The sequence below is a fragment of the Ambystoma mexicanum genome, chromosome 3q (assembly GCF_040938575.1).
Source record: "Ambystoma mexicanum isolate Mex_15411 chromosome 3q, UKY_AmexF1_1, whole genome shotgun sequence".
NCBI lineage: Eukaryota > Metazoa > Chordata > Amphibia > Caudata > Ambystomatidae > Ambystoma > Ambystoma mexicanum.
In genome coordinates this window covers 782,334,283-782,357,142 of record NC_090926.1, presented here as the reverse complement: position 1 = coordinate 782,357,142, position 22,860 = coordinate 782,334,283, and the positions used below count along the sequence as shown (strand labels likewise).

Genomic DNA, 22,860 nt, shown 5'->3' with positions numbered 1-22,860 from the left:
TAACCTTTAAAACCCATTTTTATTAAACTAAACCCTTTATCTTAAAAAAAAAAAAAGGCATTCAATGCTTTTTTTTCTGATGCTTTTTTTTCTCTGGTATGGCATTCAATGCTTTTGCATTCGATGCACTGACCACATACCTTTGAGGGTGCCCCATTGCTCCATCCTGTCAGGTGCCCTTGAAGGACGTTGTCATGGGTTGTTTTGAGTAGGGAGACGGTGTGTTGGATGTTCTAGCATTCTCTGCATGAGCATGACATGTTAGGGTGGTGTGTGAGTTGGTGATGACCGAGTGATGGTGCAGACCTGGCTGTTTCTCCTAATGAGTGATGCTCCCTTTCCTTTCTTCAGTAAATGTACTTGCTCCCCAGCACAGTCTCCGCCTCGACATTACGCCTATCGTTTGCATGCTGCTACGGGCTTATCTGTTGTGCATTGCACTACAGTACATTTCCTTTCTGCTGAATTGCAGGCCCCTTGGCTTTACATTGTGCTACAGGCCTCTCTCTAGTGCGGTGCGCTACGCGCCCCTCATCTGTATGTTTTTTGTCCATGTCCCTCAGTTAAAGGTTCTCTTACATGCTCCTCAGCTGTATGTTGGGGTACAATTCTTTCAGATGTGTTTTGTGTTACTAGTTGCTGTGTTGTGACGGAGCCCTTTGTTTTGCATTATGTACAGGGCCCATCTGCAGTATCTTGGTGGAGTGCTATGGCTGCCGGGTGGCGGTCTTCCTTGGGGGCATCCTGGCTGGGGTGGGCATGGTCTCCAGCTCCTTCGCTCAAAATATCTTCCAGCTGTACCTCACGGCTGGCTTCATTACAGGTGAGTTACAGCAGATACCCCCTTCACATCCAGTGTTGCCCCTTTTCAGCTAAGTCCTTATAGACATCTCCATGAGACCCATCATTGGTGGTATCATTGGTGGTACATAGCAAATGCACCCTAACACTAGTCTGACCCATCAAGGTCCCCTTCGATGCAGACCTGTCCATCACAATGCAAAACTAAGCAAGCACCAAGTGGACCTTCTTTCATCTGCTTCCACGGTGGCTATTCCCCCCTCTCCTGCTTCTTACTCAAAATATTATTCTGGTCTGGGCTGCCACCCAAATCCTGGAACCACATAGAAAGTGCCAAAAACCATGCAATCTGGCCTATGCTCCGTGTCCACCAGACATTTCCCTTAATTTCAGCCGGCCAAGCGCTTACAGTCAGCATCCCAGAATTTGCTTGTTTCCCCCAACCAAGATGCAAGTGTTATAGAGTGGGACCCTTCCTTTCTAAAGCGTCTCATTCTGCAACTCCCTTCCTACATCTCCCCACAAGAAGCCAGTGCTCCGCAAGTTCAGAAAACCCATGAAAACCCACCGGTTCTGCTCACCCTATGGCCTGATCTACCCCTGCACTGTTGAATGCTCCTCCCCTTGACCCTCTGGGTAGGCTTTCTGGTAGCGTAAATACATAGGCCATCTAGCAATGTAGGTAAAAAGTCCCACCAGACACCATATCACACATGCCCTGTGCCTCCATGACCCTTCTGCCTCGGTGTTGCTCACTTCTTCCCCTCTTCACTCACTCCAGTCCAACTCCCTTTTGTCTGTAAACAATATTGACCGTGCAGATACTGGCCACAGGTGCAGTTCTTGGATAGCCAAATTACAAAACTTTAGAGTGCCAGAGACCTCACAGCCCAACCTAGTGTCTATGACCCCACCTTTCAGTGCCTTGAGATCCCTTTCCTAAGAATATCTCTTATTGCCCTGTAACTAGGGTATTCCAATTGTACAGTATTCCAAAATGCCACTATAAAGTGCCCAGGAGCCAACACCTATGGGGCATTGAGACCCCATCGTTCCCTATATTACCCACTGTCCTCAAACTGCAATGTCATGAAAATCCACATTCTGCGCTCCACAGTACTGCTTTATGTTCCAGCACCATGAAGCTTCCTATCTATGTAGGGTCACAGACCCCCATCCTACAGTCCCTCAACACTCACTCAGTCTTAACAATGCCAGAGAGCCCCTCTTATTCTACAGTTCCACAGGACCATTGATGCTGCTTTATATTAAGACCAACTCTTACCATAATATATTTGGAGACCTTCTCATGCCATGTTGCCCGAAACCCCCTTTCATGCTTTCCCAATGGCACTCTACAAGGCACAGGACCCAAGACCCACCACCATATTGTGCAATACAGATCTAAAACAGTGCCCAGTATTCTCAAGGATTCCAAAGCTTTATTGGCTGAAGACCTTGCCTAATGTATAGTCCCCAGGTTTCCATACCTACAGTGTTCCAACATCCCTCAGCACATATTCCGACCCTTCAAGAATGCACCCCTGACACCTGCCATCATATATTGCAGACTGCAAATCTACATCGCCGAGATGACTCCTGCGTATCCTCCAGTAACCACAGAACCTCACCTACCCTAAAATGCTCTAAGAACCACCCACACTCTACAGACTCACACTATAAATTACGCTGATGCCCCATCATCTTACTTTTCCCTTCATGTCCCCCTTCTGCAATTTCCAATTTACATTACACCCTCTAAATGAATCCCGATGCTAATCATGTTCTGTTCTTTGCTTCTTTCTCCCATAAGGGCTTGGACTATCCCTTGCATTCCAGGCAGGCATCACAGTGCTGGGCTACTACTTTGTGCGTCGCCGAATTCTCGCCAACGCCTTCGCTTCTTCTGGTGCCTCCATTGGCATGGCTGCGTGGCCTCTTATATCTCAATACCTGCTGAACCGGATGGGCTGGCGGGGGACTTTCCTCATCTTCGGGGGAGTGCTGCTCAACTGTTGTGTCTGTGGATCTGTGATGCGGCCAAACCGCCCCCCACCCTCAGCGCTAGGTGCTGCCCAACAGACAAATGAGGATGACAGGCAGAAGAGTTCTCCCAGCCCACAGCTGCCCACCACCTCCTGCATAGTGAGCCAACAGTCATCAAGCGGCTGTAGGTTGAAGAAATACTTGGCCTTTGACCTCTTGTGTCACAACAAGCGATATCAGATATACACCCTGAGCATCACCTGGTTGGTGATGGGCTTCATGCTTCCGCTCTTTTACCTGGTGCCTTATGCCACTTCCAGCGGAATAGAGGAGAGCCGAGCAGCCATGCTAGTTTCCACAATTGGCCTTATAAACATCATTGGGCGGCCATTAGCCGGATTCATCTCACAGATGGCCTGCCTTAAAGGTCAACTTCTCTATGTTGTCAGCACTGCTGCGATGGTCAATAGTCTTAGCAACCTGATTGCAGCACTGTGGAACAGCTATGCCATGCTGTTGGTCTACTGTGTGGTCTTCAGCATCTCCATGAGCTTTTTGGGCTCACTGGTGTTTCAGGTGCTCATGGACATTGTTGGTATGGAACGGTTCCCTGGAGCGTTTGGCCTCTTTACTATCATGGGGAGCATCACCATCCTCATCGGACCTCCGCTCGCAGGTGGGTCTGGGTGCACTCTTACATTCTGGGCAAGGACATGTCAAAGCAAGAGGTGAACTGAATGGTCCGGCATCTGGGAGTGTCCCCTGTGAGGCTCTCACCTCTGGAAGCCAATTCATGGTGAGGCAGAATCAGTCACATTACGTCTGGACTATCAGACTAACTCCCGGCATCATGGTAGAACAGCCTGTCTTTTCCCAGTATGGTGTTTGAAAGTTCATGAAAGGGGGAGTGAGTGGTTGGCCTTTAGTCTTAAATAGTGATACATGTCAGTGTTTGTTGGAACAGAGGCGGATATAACATCAGAGTATTTTTACCGGAAGCAATGGCACAAATAGACAAGTTTATTTATTGTATTTATATACAGGAATTAACAATGTTCTTTTGATCCAAAAAGAACGTACAATAGATAAGAAATCATTTTGACAGATTTGACAGAAAACCGCAAGCTTCTTACAAGGGGGTGAGTTCAACTGACCCAGGTTGGATCTGTGAACCTGGAGAAAATGTTTAGATCCGGCCCGATTTTGCATTGTCAGCTATCCAACATGGTGATGCTATGAGGAAGTAGGTGTGAAGTGAGGGAGTTCAAAGAGAGTCCTGGTAGCGAAGTTAATGATCTTGTTGAAAGGACAGAAAACATAGCTGGGGAGACCAAAGAGGATGTTGGCAGAGTAGCCCAGTTTAGAGAAGACAAGAGTGGTGAAGAGATGCTTGAAAATGAAAGTAGAGAAGGGACATAGATGATGCTGGGGTTTTTAGCTGAAGAAGAGTAGGGGACAGTGTCAGGTGGCAACTGGATAGGCAGGGGAAGAGATGAGAGAAAATATTTGTCAGTAGGAAGAGAACCACTATTTTGGTAGAGTTTAACATCAGAGAGTAAGTTGAGAGCTACTTCCCAAAAATGAAGAAAGGACAGGAAGGGCGTGCTCCCCTTGGGAGAAACCTGGCTCATAAAATAACGCCCCCACTGAATGCAGATTGCCACCTCCACAGCTGCTCCTCGATACCACTACTGTGGTAATTGTCCTTTTATGATTCGCAGTGTGAAGCAGTCCGGTGAGGTGCCCACCTAAAGGGGGCATGGCCAGTGCAGTTGATGGCAGTGAAGTGGCACTGTATGTCACGTTAGGTGATGTAGGGTTGTGGTGAGCAGGGGCAGACGGGTCAGCGCGCTGATGAGGAGGAAGAAAAGGAGGATGGGTTGTTGTGTAGATTGGCTGTTGCCAGGAGAAGAATGTGGCTATGGGTGTTGAGACATCTTTTGGAGGAGGAGTGTTAGGAGAGTCAAACTAATGCATTCTGTGAAGGGGGGGATTAGACAGTAGGGTTTGGTGGAAGGGGAGTTTGGTGGGGGTACTTCGGAGTTAACACATACATTTCACAGGAAGCCTTTTTGCATGCATGGTTCCTCTCTTTGTTTACCAAGATAACATGATAACTACGGATGGTGTTCGGGTCGCATAAAAGAAAAGGGCACGTTGAAGTGCATTTGCTAAGTAATTTTTACATCCACAGCCTCATTTCCTACTATATGCTTGGTAAAATTCACAACTATATAGGATGAGTACCTTTTAAAAGGGTGAAATACCCACAAACAGTGACATTTCCTGTCCTGAATTAGGGCACTGAATGAAGGAAACGATACAGCTCTGAAGTGAAAGTGTTTTATATGCTCTAGTACCTGGGAGTTTGACTGACAACCAAGTTGTGGAAATATTTGGAAGAAAGGATGAAATGGAAAAATACTGATTACTATGGAAGTCTGACATGATCTTGGAAAGGAATGAAGGACAATGTCTATCCTTATGGAACTTTGGAGGGCAGGGTTACAGGTTGTTTTGCCTTGTAGGCATTACGTTCCTCTTGCCCGACTAACCAACTCCCTATCCATTCTAAGATCTCCTACCAACTAAACCACACACACAACCCCCCCACCCCCACCACCACCAGTGTTTGCCATAGGCATAGCCATTAGCACACCAGTACTAATGAAACTGTGACTCGGCTCTTCCCTTTAGACCAATCATACTCTCCCACATCAGCGGCTAGCCAGATCCAGCGAGCTGTAGTCGGTATATCTTTGCCATTACTATGTCAGTACTCTCTAATCCGTGCGCATCCTGCTATTGCCTGGAGCTATTACTCACGGACCATTTCAGAGGTTTGTGTTCTGAATTGTAAATTAAAAGAGGGAGCTCTCTGGAGCCCCTCAGTGATGAGGAATTGGAGGCTGGTTTTATGATATGATATGGCATTTATAACGCGCCTGTACACAAGTGTTTCTAGGCGTGATTATAGGTTCTACAACTCTGCAAAAAGAACAGCCTATCTGAAACGAACAAATAAAGACTAAATCCAGATGGAAAAACCTCACCTAGTAAGAGTACCTCCTGCCTCCTATAAATGAAGTCCTAGAGTGCCTAGGAAGGGCCGGCCGAGCAGATGTCTTTTTAAAGTTAAACAGGAAAGAGAGTTACAGATAGGGTTACTGTCTGGAGGGTGTGTGTGGGCTGCACGTACCTTAGATGTTGGCTATAGATTCACCTTCTGGGATCTGTAGCTTGCAAGAGCTACATTCCATGAAGCCATCTCTCTGCAACACACAAGGGAGGTCAAGAATGTAACCAGTTGTCTGCAGATGAATCTCCTATCTTGAAGTAGCATGTGTGTGTGTGTGTGTGTGTGTGTGTGTGTGTGTGTGTGTGTGTGTTGTGTGTGTGTTTTTTTGACAGAGGAGTAGCTGCATTGGTCATCCGCTCTTCCCAGCAGAGGCCAGCCATGATAGTTGTAAAAGGAGCATAGACCCTGAAAGAGCTTCACAACGTCTTACTTTATTCAGTGTCGAAGCTCAATCACTAAGGCACAGGGCTTGCCTTAGGCCAACCCTCACAGGGTTGTGTGGTTGACCCACCCTCACAGGGCTGCGTGGTCAGCCGGGCCCAAGGCAGATGCTCCATATTGCAGTTTTTGTTTGTTTGTTAATCTATTGTTAGTGCAAACATACCATTGTTCACATTCTCTCTCTAGTGTCCCTCTGTAATTATTTCCTCATCCCCCCTATTGCACGTTTTTTCCTTTTACCCGCCTTGCAGGTGCTGTGAGGATGAGCACCGCTTTTGGAGACTTACACCTGTGGATCTGTCCTACTGGCCTTCATAGGTGCCTCCTGTCTTCGCTAGGCCATTGTTCCACCTTGTATTTTTGATGCTTCAGGCACATGCCTCACACCTCATGGATGTTTGAGCCTCATTTACTGTGAACGTGCACCGCTCCTGAACCACACCTCCGGGTGGACTGCGTATTAGCTATTATTTGTCACGCAGTGTCCCAGCACCCTTCCCTCACATCTTCAAGGTATTTTCCTATGTATGTTCTCTGTGTGATGGCACTCTTACCCGCTGGATTCCCCCCAGGAAACCCTAGGGACTGCAATGGACCCTTTCTCTTTTCAGCTATCATTTCAGATCATTGCTGTGATCAGCAATCTGAGTGCCTGCTGGTTTTGCTGGGTGCACGATTTCAACATCCTTGTGATTGGCGTGGATTTCAAGTATGACGAGAGGTTAATTGTTCCAATGGGCAAGACTTGGCTTTAGGGACATCTTTAAACACTCCGCTGACTCCTAGAACAATCTCAATGCTGGTGAAGGGGCCCCTAGGGGACCCTCGCGTATGGAAACAAGGCACAATCACCACACATAAACTGATACGCCAACCACAAGGTTGTATTCCCAAAAGCTAGGGTTTATTGCAAAGCAAATAGTCTCAGTTGGCCAACTGGGTCTCACGCCCCGCGACGTGTCTCCAGACCCCGAGGGACGCAAGAGAGCGAGCATTGTACAACAGTTACATATATACAAAATGGGAATCTCACAATCAGTAATTACATATTCAATACCGCCCATAATGTGTTTCCTTTGAATTGGATTCGATGATTGACAATGGTGACGAGTATGACACCTTCAGACATTTATTTTGGCAACAGTTTGAACACATTGCTTCTGTTTTTGCAAGCAAGTTGCAAGCAAGCTGCATGCAGGGGAGAGACACATTCCAGGCCTCGTTGTCTGCTAGTTTCTATTTGTGTGCTAGCGGTCAACTCGCTCTCCAGGGCTCTACAGGGCTCAGAAAGTGGGGGCCGCAAAGAAGAGCATAATTCAAGCCATTAATTGTTTGTTTCTACCGTTCCTAACGCATGAGCGAGATTGGCTGGCAACTGTGTAATGATTAAATGTCTTTCTGCTTACTTCCAAGGACTTGTGAGTGAGGAGATTGGGCATTTCTGTCTGGGTCGCCTGTGTTATGTTTCAACAAGTATCTCGCGGCCTTGCTGTATGCAAATAATAGTCGAGCAGAATAAGCTTTCAGCAAAGCAGTTTTGACAGAAAAGCAAGGGGCGAAAGTTAAAAACAAAATGGCGATTTCAATCACTTCAAATTGGCCGCACTTTAGTCAAGCACTTTAGTGAAGCTGATCGATGCGTTTTTCTAATATCTACACATGAGGCGGTTGGTCTTCGGCCAACAAAATACATTGCCTCCATCATTGGGGGGTACCTACTTTTACTAGACTGACAAACCCTCCTTTTGGCCGTATCCCAAACGCCTCATCCATACATTGCATCCTCTTCGGACCAAGTATCTGATTCTTGCAACTACTAGTTTCCTCCTCATTATCATTGTAATCAATATTAATTGACATGAATTGTTTCACTGTCTTTATTTCATCATTTATTTCAGTATCTGATTTAGTGGTGCTCTTTTTTGTTACTATCTGTATACACTCCTCACTTATCTCAGTACAAATTATAGGTAATCAGTGTATACAACAACATAACTATTCCTAGTACTGCTACTAGGATCGCAACTCATTTCCAGTCCCATGAGCGTAATACTTTCCAGAACCAGGAGCTTATGTTCAGTTCCCAACTTCCTTCTGGGGGGTGTAGATCAGAGCTCAAAACGTGCAACTTTCTTATAACTTCGAAAATCGTAGGGGAGGAGTCGCTTGCAAATACGCAACATACTGATCCCACGATTTTGCAAACTCCCCCACGATCAAGCAAGATTACATCAAGAGCCATCCTATTTTGGAGTGTCATCAATCTAATTCCTTTCTCCTCTAATGTCATATTGTATAATATATCCGTTGTCCCATTTATTGTTTTTTTCTAATATTCTAGACAGTTGTCTTATATTATAGGAGTTTATTGCTTGAACCCAAAATTGTATGAAGGATTTTGCTATGTCTTCCGCGATCAAACCTCCTTCCTTATTTCGCCGTGGTCTTGACCTGGACAATTTGGCTATACCTGCTCTTCTTGAAAGGAATACCCCAGGAACAAAAGTCCCAGGTAACAAGTACCTCCCCAATTTTTAGGCAACCAAGGATATGCTTTTTCTCCACATATGAAATAAACAGGGTCACCTACATAAACTAGTTCTACCTCTCTATCAAGGAATGCTACATTGATGCATCTAGTGAATGTCCCCACTGAATAGGTGCCTTTCTTTCTTAGGCAAAAGGGGACAGAGCGTGGACTGTAATTTACTGTATAGGAGGGGGCATTGTATCTTTATTTCCTTCTGGGTTCATATGAAACGTGATTACAGATAATTTATAGGGCACAAATAATCTGTCTTGTGGCATCACTACCGGTGTGATCAGTCGTGCTTTGTGAAATATAGAACAACCTACAGGTTTCATAATGATCTCCTCGAATTCATTCATATTTGTTCTGTCTAACTGACCAATTTCACTTTTGTTCCATTTCCCATAATATAATGCACTCAAGGACGCATCGCATGCAGAATTCAATGGCAGTGGCTGCACATACCAACCAATTCCCTTACCACCATGCTGTGGCAAGTGGGCACATACCCAACAATTATTTTTTCTTAATATTGAGTGAGTCATATTCATTATCAACAATAATGTGTTATTTCCATAACCTTCCCTGCGTCTTTCTTTCATTGGGGACAAAGTATAAGTAATTACATGGACCAGGCTTTCAGTAGTGGAGATGTTTCTAACAGGCAAGTGTACTTCCAAGGGGTGTATTTCTTCTAAGTACCATAATACCAGTACTGTCATTATTGGGGCTAATATACTCATCACACACATGATTATTGTTAAGATCAGCATACAATTTTTTTCGGCAATTTCTTTTTTGTAACCTTCCAGTCTCTACAGTTAACTCATTATCAGCAGTGGTGCAGGAGGAGGCAAAAGCTGGTCCCGGCATTTTCTCTCGCTGCCCTTCTTCTCCAACAATGTTCGTCGTGAAAATCTCTTGTCGTTGCACTCGCTCGAATGTCAATAAGTTCGGGAATGTCAACAGTTAGCTCTGGAGTTCGCTCTGCCAGTTCTCTGCAGCCTGATTTGCTATACATTCGGCAAAATTTCTGTGCATCTGCACATTGCTCAAAGAACCCCAGAGCAATTATCAATTGCCTTCGTACCATGTGAGCCCCTCTTGTCCGTGAGGGGTGATCTGCACAAGGATTTTTTTTTTAGCAACGGGGAGCCGCGCTCTTGGGCTGTCTGATTTGCCCAACCCTCACGCCGCTCCCCCCTAGGCCTACTTCATCCGTTATAGGAAACAGAGGCAACAAAAGATTGAAAGAAATGAAGATTTGATCACTCCTTCTTACGAGGCCGTAAATTATACCGCCTCGCTCCTGGTTTCGTGTGATCAATGAACAGTGCAGACGCACTTCCAGACTCAGGCTTCGAGTCAGCTTGCGGCACAATGGCGGATGTTGGGCACCAAAGTGGTACACGTTTTGTGTCAGCCAGCAATGATGCAGATTCTGCTGGACAACGTTGGGGCACTCTTTGCCCTTTCTGCTTTATAGCAATTTTTTCAGGCTCAGACAGATTTTGTGGCAAAGAACTGGCAACAATTTCTTTCGTCTCTGGGCTGCTGTCTCTTTCTGGTCGTCTCGATCAGGCAGTTTTTCAAACGGCGATGGGACCTTTTTAGCATGCGTTGCATGTATCCACGCCTTTCTTCCGTCCATGCGGATTGCAGTCTGTTGTCAAAAGTATCTGGTAGTGTCCACGCCATCTGGGTGCAAGTGATGACATCCTCTCGAAATTCTTCACTAGAACCCACTCTCTGGGTTCCAGCGAATGACCCGGACCAGTGTACCTGACGGGTAGAGCCTCCTGCACCTGCTGATGAATCAAACGCAATTTCTATCTCATTTAGCCACCTTGGCTGTGGTGCACACCAAACATTCGCCGGCGTCCCCATCACTATCTCGTATGGGGAGAGCCCAGTTCTTGCCTGCACATATGTGCGCATGCACAGTAACGCTAGCGGTAATGTGTCCACCCAATTTGTTTCCTGCACAAATTTTACTTATTTTGGCCTTTAAAATGCCGTTGTGACATTCAATAAGACTGGCACTCATGGGGTGTCTAGAACAATGGAATCACTTGTCAATCTTGAGACCTACGCAAATCTGTAATATCACTGCGCCCACAAAATGCGGGCCATTATCTGACCATATGACACTGGGCAGACCAAACCGGGAAAAATAATCCTTTTAACATTACTTTCGCAGTGCTCATGGCGGTGCAGTCTTTTAATGGATATGCTTCCGCCCACTTACTGAACGCACATGTAACCACTAAAACATATTTCAAGTTTTGGCACCTCTCCATCTCTATGAAATCAAAATGGATTACCTCAAATGGCATAGAGGGAGGGCCGAAACTGCCTGTTGGAGTTACCGTTCCCTTCCCCACATTGTGTTGTAGGCACGTGATACAATTTTGGACCAGCCTCTCGGCATTCTTCTTTGTGTGTGTTCTCCCATACTGTGGCTAGATGCTGGACTATCTTCTTAGCACAAATGTGTGTGGGGCTGTGGGCCATCGTGACCATTGCAGTTACATAGGAGTTGGGCAGCATCCAGTTTTTACTTTTCTTGCCTACCCAGCAACCTTCTAGATCTAATTCTGCAGAGCCCTCAGCCCACCCTTTTATCTTGTCAGCAGTGGCTTCTGCCTGCATCTCTTGGACAGTGGCAATTCCATTTTCTATCATGCAGGGCACTTCCTCAGACTGTACTGTCAACATTTTGATATTCAAATCAGTAGCAGTTTGCTTCGCAATTCTGTCTGAAAATGTGTTTCCCTCTCCCACTTTAGATGTTACCTTTTTATGTGCCTCGCATTTCACTATTGCTAGGCGCTTTGGACATGTAAGTGCAGACAGTAATCGTACAATCAAAGGGCCATGTTGAATTCTGGCTCCATGTGATGTCAAGAAACCCCTCTCAACCCAGAGTCGGCCAAAGTTATGAACCACGCCAAAGGCGTATTGGCTGTCAGTATATATGTTTACACTCAGATTCTCAGAAATCTCACAGGCTCTCGTCAAAGCTATTATCTCCGCGGCTTGTGCAGAGTTGTAGGGGATTCTTTTGGTTGCCACAATTCTTTTCAGTGTAGTGATAGCATAGGCAGCAGTTGATGTGCCATCAGGTAATTTAAAACGGGAGCCGTCACAAAACCGTTCTCCATCTGGCTCTTTTTGTGGGATATCTGTTAAATCAATTCTTCCTTTCGTTTCTTCCTCAGTAACCATTAAGCAATCATGGGGAGGTGATTCATTTATACCTAATTCTTCCGTGGGCAGTGGCATTAATTCTGCAGGATTCAAAGTGCTACACCTCATAATTTGGATGTGTGGTGCATATAGTACTATTTCGGATCTAGTCAATCTAGCAGATGTGAGGTGTTGCGTCTGTATTCTATTTAATAGAACCTCTATGGCATGTGGCACCATCAAAATTAAGGTGTGCCCCATCACCATTCCTTCAGTTTTTTTCACTGATGCAGCAGCCGCTGCAACAGCTCGCAAACAACGTTGTAGTGCGCGCGCTACAGGGTTCAGCACAGAAGAAAAATAACCGCAAGGCCTATTTCTTCCACCTTGTTCCTGGGTCAAAACAGCCAACGCGCAGCCCTCACTCTCATGTACAAACAATCTGAATTTTTTTTCATAATTTGGTGTGCCCAAAACTTGAGCAGATCAAATGCTTTCTGACATTCTTCATTCCACTGACATCCTTTTTTGTCAATGCCACCATTGGCTTCACAATCGATGCAAAATTCACAATCCACTGCCGGCAATAAGAAGCCATGCCTATTATAGCTCTGACTCCTTTCTGTGTTTTTGGAATAGGCATACCAGAAATACTCTCCGTCCGTCTTCTCCCCTCTCTCAAAAGTAGGTAGCCAAAATAAGCCACCTCCTTTCGACAATATTGGAATTTCTTTAAGCTTGCTTTATGGCCATGCACTGCTAAATGTGACAATAGTAAAACAGTACCTTTTTTACAAATCTCTTCTGTATCGGCAGCAAGCAATAGATCGTCTATATATTGTATCAATACACATGCAGTCGGTAATTCTAGCATGTCTAGTTGTTCTTTCAATGCCCTACTGTAAATACTCAGACTCTCTGTGTAGCCCTGTGGAATGCGTGTAAATGTAAATGATTGTCCTCCTAATGTGAAGGCAAACAGATATCTACTTTCCTTGTGTTCCGGAATACTGAAGAAGGCATTCTTCAAGTCTATAACACTAAAGTATTCTGCCGAGGCGGGACTCATTGTCAAATTCGTGGTGACGTCCGGGACCAATGGGAATTGAGGGTCAACCACTTTGTTTAATGCGTGCAGATCAATTATGAAACGATATGGTACTTCATTACCCCCTTTCTTATACACCGGGAGAATGGGGCTGTTACATATACTGCCAGTAATCTCTTGAATCACCCCCAGTTTTACCAGATCTGAAACAATACTCTTCAATCCTTTCTCTCCTTCTGCTGAAATTTTATACTGTGGAATGCGCAGTAGCGTTACTCCTTCTTTTAAAACAATCTTTACTGGCTCTATTTTCAAGCATCCCACATCCTTGTCATTCATTGCCCATATGCAAGTTGCCACTTTACTCAATTCTCCTGGCAAAGGTTTGGACAAAGATTCAGATAGTGGTACATTCTGTGGCGAAATTATCAAGAACACTCCATCAGGAGTGCAATGGATAACTGCACTCAGCTTTTTCAATAAATTTAAACCCAAAAGATTTTCCCCACAATTTTCTGTTAAGAGAAATGGACAATATTCAGTGAATGGACCTAATGTCACTGCTACTGGTTGCGATACTGGATTGATCACTGGGGTACCTGCGAACCCTACTGAAATATTTCTTTGCCCTGACAGTGGTATTTCCGGAACCAAGTGATGGTCTATCGAGCACTTTTGCGCTCCTGTATCTACGAGAAAGCTATGCCCTCTATTCCCGACTTTCCTTTCTACGTAGGGTCCTTCTTGATTCACGGGAATAGGCACTGGTTCCGACCCCTGTCCTGGGCTGTCCTATTGAGGGAACAACACATCATCCGATGTGTAATCACTACTATAATACTTATTCGGTTGTGTATCAAAAATGTTTCCGCCCCTCCCTCTATTTCCATTTTGCGAGTTCTGTTGGCTCTGGTTTTGGCTAAAAGCATTCTGATTTTGAGCTTGGTTCTGATTCTGGGTAATAATTCCTTGATTATTTTGGTGCTGCTGCATATTGTTTCTATTCTGCCCATTTGTTCCTGGGTGTCCCCTATGCTGTCTTCTCTGTCCATACCCATTTCTATTTTGTAAATGTGGACATTGCGCTCGCCACTGGCCTTCCTCTCTGCAGTACGCACACTAATTTAGTCCCAAGGGCCCTCCATGCATGTTTGAATTACTTCTGCCTTGCGCGTTTCCTCTCCCTCTATTGTGTCCTGTCACTTGCTGAAGTAGCATCCTTGTTTTCAAATTCGCCCTATCCTTTACCTCTTTCTCTTTCTCTGTATTCACTCTGTTCTCATAATATTGGGCCATATATAATACTTCGCTCAACGTTTTTGCTTGCCATGTACTTTCTGATGTCATTAGTAAATTTTGGATTGGAGGTATTAACCCTCTCACATACTTATCAACAAATAGTCTTTTACTGCTTCTGTGCTTACATCCTGTCCACTAAAATCTGTGAATACTTCCTCAAATCTATTAAAATAATCTGTGGATAACTCATCCTTGCCCTGAACACATGCAGTTAATTTGTTCCACACAATTATTTTTTCTGGAACTATTTCCTTCAATTTTTGTATTATCTGTGCTGGTAACGCAGCCATATTTGCTGATGGTTTTCCACCCGCTTCTCTATTCTTATCCTCTGCTACTAGCTCCGCCCAGGTGGCGCCATAGGCCACATCATCATCCACTTTTCTTATCTGCTTCCATATATCTGCTGGCACAACTAATGGGAATATTAAATCTATATCATTCATAGTGAACATGGACGATTTCAAATAGGACTATTTCCTTATAGAATCCCACTGGATTCTTCCTTATGTCGGGAACCATCTGTTTTATATTATTCACTTCCTGTCTGGAGAAGGGGACGTGCACATATTGTGCTGTATAACGTGCTTCCGTTACTCGCGCTGGTTGCCCATTGGTGGCGGGAATCTCTACCTTAGGCACAAAAGTAGGTGGGACTTCCCTCATAGGAAATACCGCACTCACTTTTCCTCCCCCTTCTCTCATATGCAATATTATTCCCAAATCAAGTGATAAGGCTGTCTCTCCGTCTCTCCTGTTCCACGTTCTAATGCTCTCTTGTATACCACCATCAATTCGGGGGGGGGGGGGCTAGCTTTCTTGTCATCTATATCTTTTTCTACCAAATATTCAACCATTGTATGCAGTGCTTTTCTTTTCATTGGCAAGGGGTATTCATCAAATATCTCATGTATTTCCATTGTGGGAATAGTAGGATCTGTAATCCATTTTAGCGCCTCTCGTATACATACTTTTAATTTCTCACTCGTCAGTCTTGATGACAGAAGAAATCGCCGCAGCACATATGGTATCGCCACCTCCCCCCTGTCTCTCCCTATACCCTTTTCCCTACACCCTGGTATGGCAAACATTTTAGCATATGCATAATCAAGTTCATTCTTAAATTCAAAAAGCCTGTCTACATGTTTCTTTATTTCTTCATCTCTCTCTCTATATCATACCAACGCATTCAAATCCAACAACTGGTGTGGTGGTACCCTCCCAATCAACTGCTTCCATTTCCCCTTTAAATATTCCCCCATGCATTCCAACACTACCTGTCTTTCATTGCTCCTCCTGAAATCATACATCGAAGCCAGCGTCGACGTTTCATCATTCCCGTCTAAACATCTTGGCCTGTTCCTGCAGCTCCCATTTTCTCTCCTTGCTAATCGCGCTACGGGTCACCCTAGTGCATTCGCTTTGTCCCGTCCCCTCTCTTCTTTCAGTGAGTTCAAGTATTGGAGGTGTGGATGGGACAGCGGGAACGGGAAGTAACTGCTGCAGTGCTGGCTGGCTAATGGGAGGCGCTAGTTGTATGATTTGTGGCTGTGCTGGGATCTGAACAATAGGGAGCAGTTGAGCTACTGAAGGGGTCTGAGCAATAGACACTGGTTCGGTCTTCTTAATCCCTCTTATTGGGCGTTCTCTCCTTGTTTCAGTTAGTATTTTGCTTCTCTCATCTGATGAATGCAGCTCTGGTTGTGGATATATCTTGTCTATACTCAACTGATCACGTCTGTTTGATTTTCTCAAACTATCATCCCACTCCTCCTCCTCCTTCTCTTTCACTCTTTCTGCTTTCGACTTATGCCTGCATGCGCTCTTCTCTCTGCTTTTCCAACGAAGCATAGCTTCCCTCCTCCAGTCTCTAAGGATATCAAATGCCGCCGGGCGTGTTTTCTTTTTCAAAAACACCTTCTCCAAATAATCTATTCTCAATATCTCAAAACTCCCATGGTTGGCCATTGTAAATCTTCCTCTTTTCTGATTTGCCTATGCCGAATCTCACAAAACATTACCGCCCCTGCACCATACTTCACATACATCTCATACGCCGGCGACCCCACGGGTGGCCAGTTTCCAAAGATTGTCTACTGCAGTGGAAAAATCCTGCTAAGGTGGACAATACCCCAGGCATGTTTTAACCTTACCCTCGGCTACTCAACCTTACACTGGGCGTTTGATTTTGCAAAATCAACTCTCAACCAATATCAGGGTTACTTTGAATCGGGGCATGACTCACCTGATCAATCTAGTCGTCTTTCAAGACGCAATTCGTCCGTATACTGACGCAACCAATAATCGTCGCGTCTGCGTATATTGGCTCACTCTGCCTCGTTTCGGGACCCTCGCCTCCTTGTTCTCTGGCCGGGCACGTCGATCAGGGATCAGTTGTGTACAGATCTGCAAAGGAGTCTCATCACTTTCACAGGGGCGCCTCGAACACCTCTTGATCCCGGCTCGATCGTCCCGTCCTCGCCGTTCTCTCCGCCTTCCTTATTTTACAACTTACACAATGGAACAAGTGGGGAAGGGTCCCTATTCAGGCGCCATCTTGAAGGGGCCCCTAGGGGACCCTCGCGTATGGAAACAAGGCACAATCATCACACACGAACTGATACGCCAGACACGAGGTTGTGTTCCCAAAAGCTAGGGTTTATTGCAAAGCAAATGGTCTCAGTTGGCCAACTGGGTCTCACGCCCCGCAACGTGTCTCCAGACCCCGAGGGACACAAGAGAGCGTGCAAAATGGGCATCTTAGTATCAGTAATGACATATTCAATACCGCCCATATTGTGTTTCCTTTGAATTGGGTTCGATGATTGACAATGGTGACGAGTACGACACCTTCAGACATTCATTTTAGCAACAGTTTGCAATTTCATGAGCCTGCAGACAAAGTTCTTTGTTTAAGACAACACATTGCTTCTGTTTTTGCAAGCAAGCTGCATGCAGGGGAGAGACACATTCCAGGCCTCGCTATCTCCTAGTTTCTATTTGTGTGCTAGGGGTCAACTCGCTCTCCAGGGCTCTACAGGGCTCAGAAAGGGGGGCTGCAAAGAAGAGCATAATTCAAGCCATTAATTGTTTGTTTCTATGGTTCCTACCGCATGAGCGAGTCTGGCTGGCACCTGTGTAATGATTAAGGGGGTAATTCATAGAATTAAGCGCACAAGTGGCGCTCGCGGCTCGCGCACAGTGTGCGCGTGCGAATCCCTGCGCCAGCCGCGTGCGCTAAAATCCATTTCCGGGCACAGCGTATTCATGGATTCCAGCCACCAAAACCAGCCGTGGCGCACAGTGGCGCAGCGACCCTGCAGCAGCGCCAGTTACGCCCCCAAGAACGCCTCTTGCCTCTCATCAATATACCCAATCCAGCGCAAAGGGCTGCGCTAACCCTGTACCAGCACGGCAAGCGGGCTACGTGTATCACTGGGGTGCGCGGGAAGTACCTCACGCGATTGGCCCCGTGCGAGCAGGGTACGCGTATTTCAGGGGTGCGCGGGAAGTTCCACACGCGATTTCCGCAGGGTACGCGTATCTCAGGGGTGCGCGGGAAGTGCCACACGCGATTTCAGCAGGGTACGTGTATCTCAGGGGTGCGCAGGAATTTCCACATGCGATTAGGCCCGTGCAAGCAGGGTACGCGTATCTCAGGGGTGCGCAGGAATTTCCACATGCGATTGGGCCCGTGCAAGCAGGGTACGCGTATCTCAGGGGTGCGCAGGAAGTGCCACACGCGATTTCAGCAGGGTACGTGTATTTCAGGGGTGCACGGGAATTTCCACATGCGATTGGGGGTACGCGTATCTCAGGGGTGCGCGGGAAGTGCGACACGCGATTTCAGCAGGGTACGTGTATTTCAGGGGTGCGCGGGAAATTCCACACGCGATTTCATCATGGTACGTGTATTTTAGGGTGCGGGGGAAGTTTCACACGCGACATCAGTAGGGCACGTGTATTTCAGGGGTGCGCGGGAAGTTCCACACGCGATCTCATCAGGGTACGTGTATTCCGTGGTGCGGGGGAAGTTTCACACACGACATCAGCAGGGTACGTGTATTCCAGGGGTGCGCTGGAAGTTCCACACGCGATTCCATCAGGGTACGTGTATTCCAGGGGTGCGCGGGAAGTTCCACACGCGATTGGGCCCGTGCGAGCAGGGTACGCGCATTTCAGGGGTGCGCGAGAAGTTCCACACGCGATTCCATCAGGGTACGAGTATTACAGGGGAGCACCACACGTGAATTGCACGTGTGGGTCCTCCCAGGTGTTCCCTCTACACCCTCCACGGCCCCTGCAGGTGGCTCACACCACAGGGGCCTACCCTGCACATGTCCTGCAGGCACACCATCCACCATGGCCATGACCCCCAGCCAACCCACATGTCAACTTGCACTACTGCCCACCAACGCATGTCCCCCTGCACCCCCAGCCACCAGGGACACCCTCCACCAGGCCCCCACCCATGTCTCCCACCACCCCCACCCCCCAGCCACCAGGGGCAGCCTCCACCAGGCCCCCACCCATGTTCAACTCATGTTCCCCACCACCCCCACCCCCCAGCACTGTGGGGCACCTGCCAGCAGGCCCCCACCCATGTCCAACTCATGTCTCCCAGCACCCCCACCCCCCCAGACACCAGGGGCAGCCTCCACCAGGCCCCCACCCATGTCTCCCAGCACCCCCACCCCCCAGCCACCAGGGGCAGCCTCCACCAGGCCCCCACCCATGTCCCCCAGCGCCCCCACCCCCCAGCACTGTGGGGCACCTGCCAGCAGGCCCCCACCCATGTCTCCCACCACCCCCCAGCCACCAGGGGCACCCACCACCTGGCCCCCACCCATGTCTCCCACCACCCCCACCCCCCCAGCAGTGCAGGGGCAGCCTCCACCAGGCCCCCACCCATGTCTCCCAGCACCCCCACCCCCCAGCACTGTGGGGCACCTGCCAGCAGGCCCCCACCCATGTCCAACTCATGTTCCCCACCACCCCCACCCCCCAGCACTGTGGGGCACCTGCCAGCAGGCCCCCACCCATGTCCAACTCATGTTCCCCACCACCCCCATCCCCCAGCACTGTGGGGCACCTGCCAGCAGGCCCCCACCCATGTCCAACTCATGTTCCCCACCACCCCCACCCCCCAGCAGTGCAGGGGCAGCCTCCACCAGGCCCCCACCCATGTCTCCCACCACCCTCACCCCCCAGCACTGTGGCCCACCTGCCAGCAGGCCCCCACCCATGTCAAACTCATGTTCCCCACCACCCCCACCCCCCAGCACTGTGGGGCACCTGCCAGCAGGCCCGCACCCATGTCCAACTCATGTTCCCCACCACCCCCACCCCCCAGCACTGTGGGGCACCTGCCAGCAGGCCCCCACCCATGTCCAACTCATGTTCCCCACCACCCACACCCCCCAGCACTGTGGGGCACCTGCCAGCAGGACCCCACCCATGTCCAACTCATGTTCCCCACCACCCCCACCCCCCAGCACTGTGGGGCACCTGCCAGCAGGCCCCCACCCATGTCCAACTCATGTTCCCCACCACGCCCACCCCCAGCACTGTGGGGCACCTGCCAGCAGGCCCCCACCCATGTCCAACTCATGTCTCCCAGCACCCCCACCCCCCCAGTCACCAGGGGCAGCCTCCACCAGGCCCCCACCCATATCTCCCAGCACCCCCACCCCCCAGCCACCAGGGGCAGCCTCCACCAGGCCCCCACCCATGTCCCCCAGCACCCCCACCCCCCAGCACTGTGGGGCACCTGCCAGCAGGCCCCCACCCATGTCCAACTCATGTTCCCCACCACCCCCACCCCCCAGCACTGTGGGGCACCCACCACCAGGCCCCCACCCATGTCTCCCACCACCCCCACCCCCCAGCAGTGCAGGGGCACCCACCACCAGGCACCCACCCATGTCTCCCACCACCCCCACCCCCCAGCCACCAGGGGCACCCACCACCAGGCCCCCACCCATGTCTCCCACCACCCCCACCCCCCAGCAGTGCACGGGCAGCCTCCACCAGGCCCCCACCCATGTCTCCCAGCACCCCCACCCCCCAGCACTGTGGGGCACCTGCCAGCAGGCCCCCACCCATGTCCAACTCATGTTCCCCACCACCCCCACCCCCCAGCACTGTGGGGCACCTGCCAGCAGGCCCCCACCCATGTCCAACTCATGTTCCCCAGCCAACATGTCATCACAATCTAGATCCCTGGTCCCTATGGTCAGCCTCCATATGCAAAACACCCACCCGAGTATTGCATCCACCCACTCATAATTAGCAATTACATCACAGAACACCAATTGCAAGTTCCGAAACAAACACATGTCCCTCACATAAACCCAATGGGTGTCAGTGAATCTCAAAACACATACCATGAAATGCATGAAACCAATGAGATACCACACATTGAGGTTCACCTAAAAAAATATGTATTAAAGGAAACATAAATAGAATAAAAAATGAAGAAACTGAAATGTGAATGTACAAAAATGAAAAGAAGCATGTCCGTTCAAAAAAAGAAAAACCAAAAATAAAAATCCAAAGTAATGTTGTCCAAAGTCAATGTCCACAAAACAAAATCCAATGGGAAATAAAAAAGAAAGCCATTGCTCCATGGTTAAAAAGTGAAAAAAAAATACAATCCAACTGTGAACTATGTACATGGCAACAAGCCAGGGTCCATTATCCCAACAAAAAAAAGGAAACCTATCTAACTACACTAACTAATAAAAAAAACTATATACAAAAATGTGGCCAATGTCCGAAAGGTCCAAATGAAATAAAAACGAAAATGAAACCTAACACTACCTACATAACTATGTACAAGGGCAGCGGGCTAGTTTCACGGCTCACTTGTGGATGTCCCGGGCCAGGGCATCATCGAACTCCTCCTCAATGTCCCGGAGGCGGTCCTCCTCCATGGCCCGAGGGTCCGCAGGGCCGTCGACGTCTCCACCTCCAAACCCCTGCGGATTGCCTCGAGGCACTCGGCCCGCCTCAGGGCCCTCCGCATGGAGTTCTCCGCCCTGACCATTGTGAGCCGTGCCTCTTCCGCCCGCTGCCGCTCCGCATCTATGGCGTGGCCCAACCGCTGCCACACGGAAGACACTCTCTGTCCTGGGTCCTCCTGCCCTCCGGCCGATGCCTGCCCCTCCGATGTTGAAGGCCCCGAGCCTTCATGGCTCCCACCACGTTGCTGCTGCTGCTGTGCCTCTGCCCGTGCACTGCCTCCTGCTGCCTGCACATCCTCCGCCGGCTGGGGTGCAGTCGTAGATGTGGCCACCCCTGCTGGACGTCCGACTCCCGACTGTGGCAGGGATGCCTCCTCCACCAGCCTGGCCGCACCGTCAGAGGCAGCTCCACAGGGCACCCAGGTGACTGATGGGTGGGAAGATGGCACAGAGGACGACTGGCGCGTAGGGGGTCCAGCTGAGGAGGGGGTCGTACCAAGCCCCATCAGACGGAGCAATCCGGCCTGGGTGACCTGTCCCAGCAGGCTGACGTGGTCAACGAGCCATTCGAGATGACGTGCAGTCTCTTCATGAAAAGACTGCAGGTCACCTTGCATGGCCCGTTGACGCAACGCCACACCAGCCAGGACAGGCTCAACCCGGACCTGGATAGCCACCTCCCCAGGCAGAGGAAGGCCAGTTGACGTCAGCTCATCCCCTGCCTGAAAACGGGTCTGGACGTAGGCATCCCTGCTGGTGCAAGATGATGCAGGGACAGGATCAGGGACAGGATTGCACACAGGCACCTCCGCGGCGGCCTGTCCTGCCTCCTGTCCCTGGTCCTGCACTGCACCACTAGCACCAGTGGGATCCCCACCTCCAGGCCCCGTCTCTGGTGCTTGCACGGCCTCCTCCTCCACCAAACCCCCCACCAACCTGGATGACTCCGTGCCATCTTGCCCTGTTGGGCCCTGTGGGGTCCCAGCTGCCCCTTCTGCTGCCGAGGAGTCCAACTCCAACCTCCGCCTCTTGGACCTCCCCCCGGCAGCTGCGGCCTGGGACGCGGCACCGGACTCCTCACCCCCCGACGAGATGACAACATGGGAGGGGAGCCGGGCCTTGCGTCTCCGGCTGGCGGTGGGATCCCCGCCGCTGTGCTCCACAGCACCTTCTCCGCCCTCTTCATCAGTTGACGCTGCAGACAGGGAGAAACAAAACACAGGCATCAGGGCACTGTACAATGGACACATACACACATGACAGTTGTACATGAGTGGCATTGCCAAACCTCAGACATGTCATCACAATCCCCAACACACATGTCATTACAACTCGCACACATGAGACATACCACAGCCATATCGCAACTGCCACCACCATCCATACACATACAACAGCATGAGCAGCCAAAGGTGAGCCAGACATCACATGCAACACAGGAAGTGCACCACACATGATCACACACCACCACACTTGCATGCATGTGTACACCTCTGCCAAGTGTCGCAGTGTTCAGACGGGC

The 22,860-nt window shown here is 49.0% G+C and overlaps 1 protein-coding gene across 3 annotated transcripts in view; it reads left to right on the top strand.

Moving 5' to 3' along the window:
* LOC138582988 (monocarboxylate transporter 6-like) overlaps nucleotides 1–22,860 on the top strand; it is an 863,635-nt gene that overhangs the window by 777,092 nt on the left and 63,683 nt on the right. For all 3 annotated transcript variants that reach the window (XM_069654831.1, XM_069654832.1, XM_069654830.1), the window contains 2 exons: nucleotides 680–823; nucleotides 2,615–3,463. In XM_069654831.1, the coding sequence (XP_069510932.1) occupies nucleotides 680–823; nucleotides 2,615–3,463 (993 nt within the window). The remainder of the gene's footprint in view (nucleotides 1–679; nucleotides 824–2,614; nucleotides 3,464–22,860) is intronic.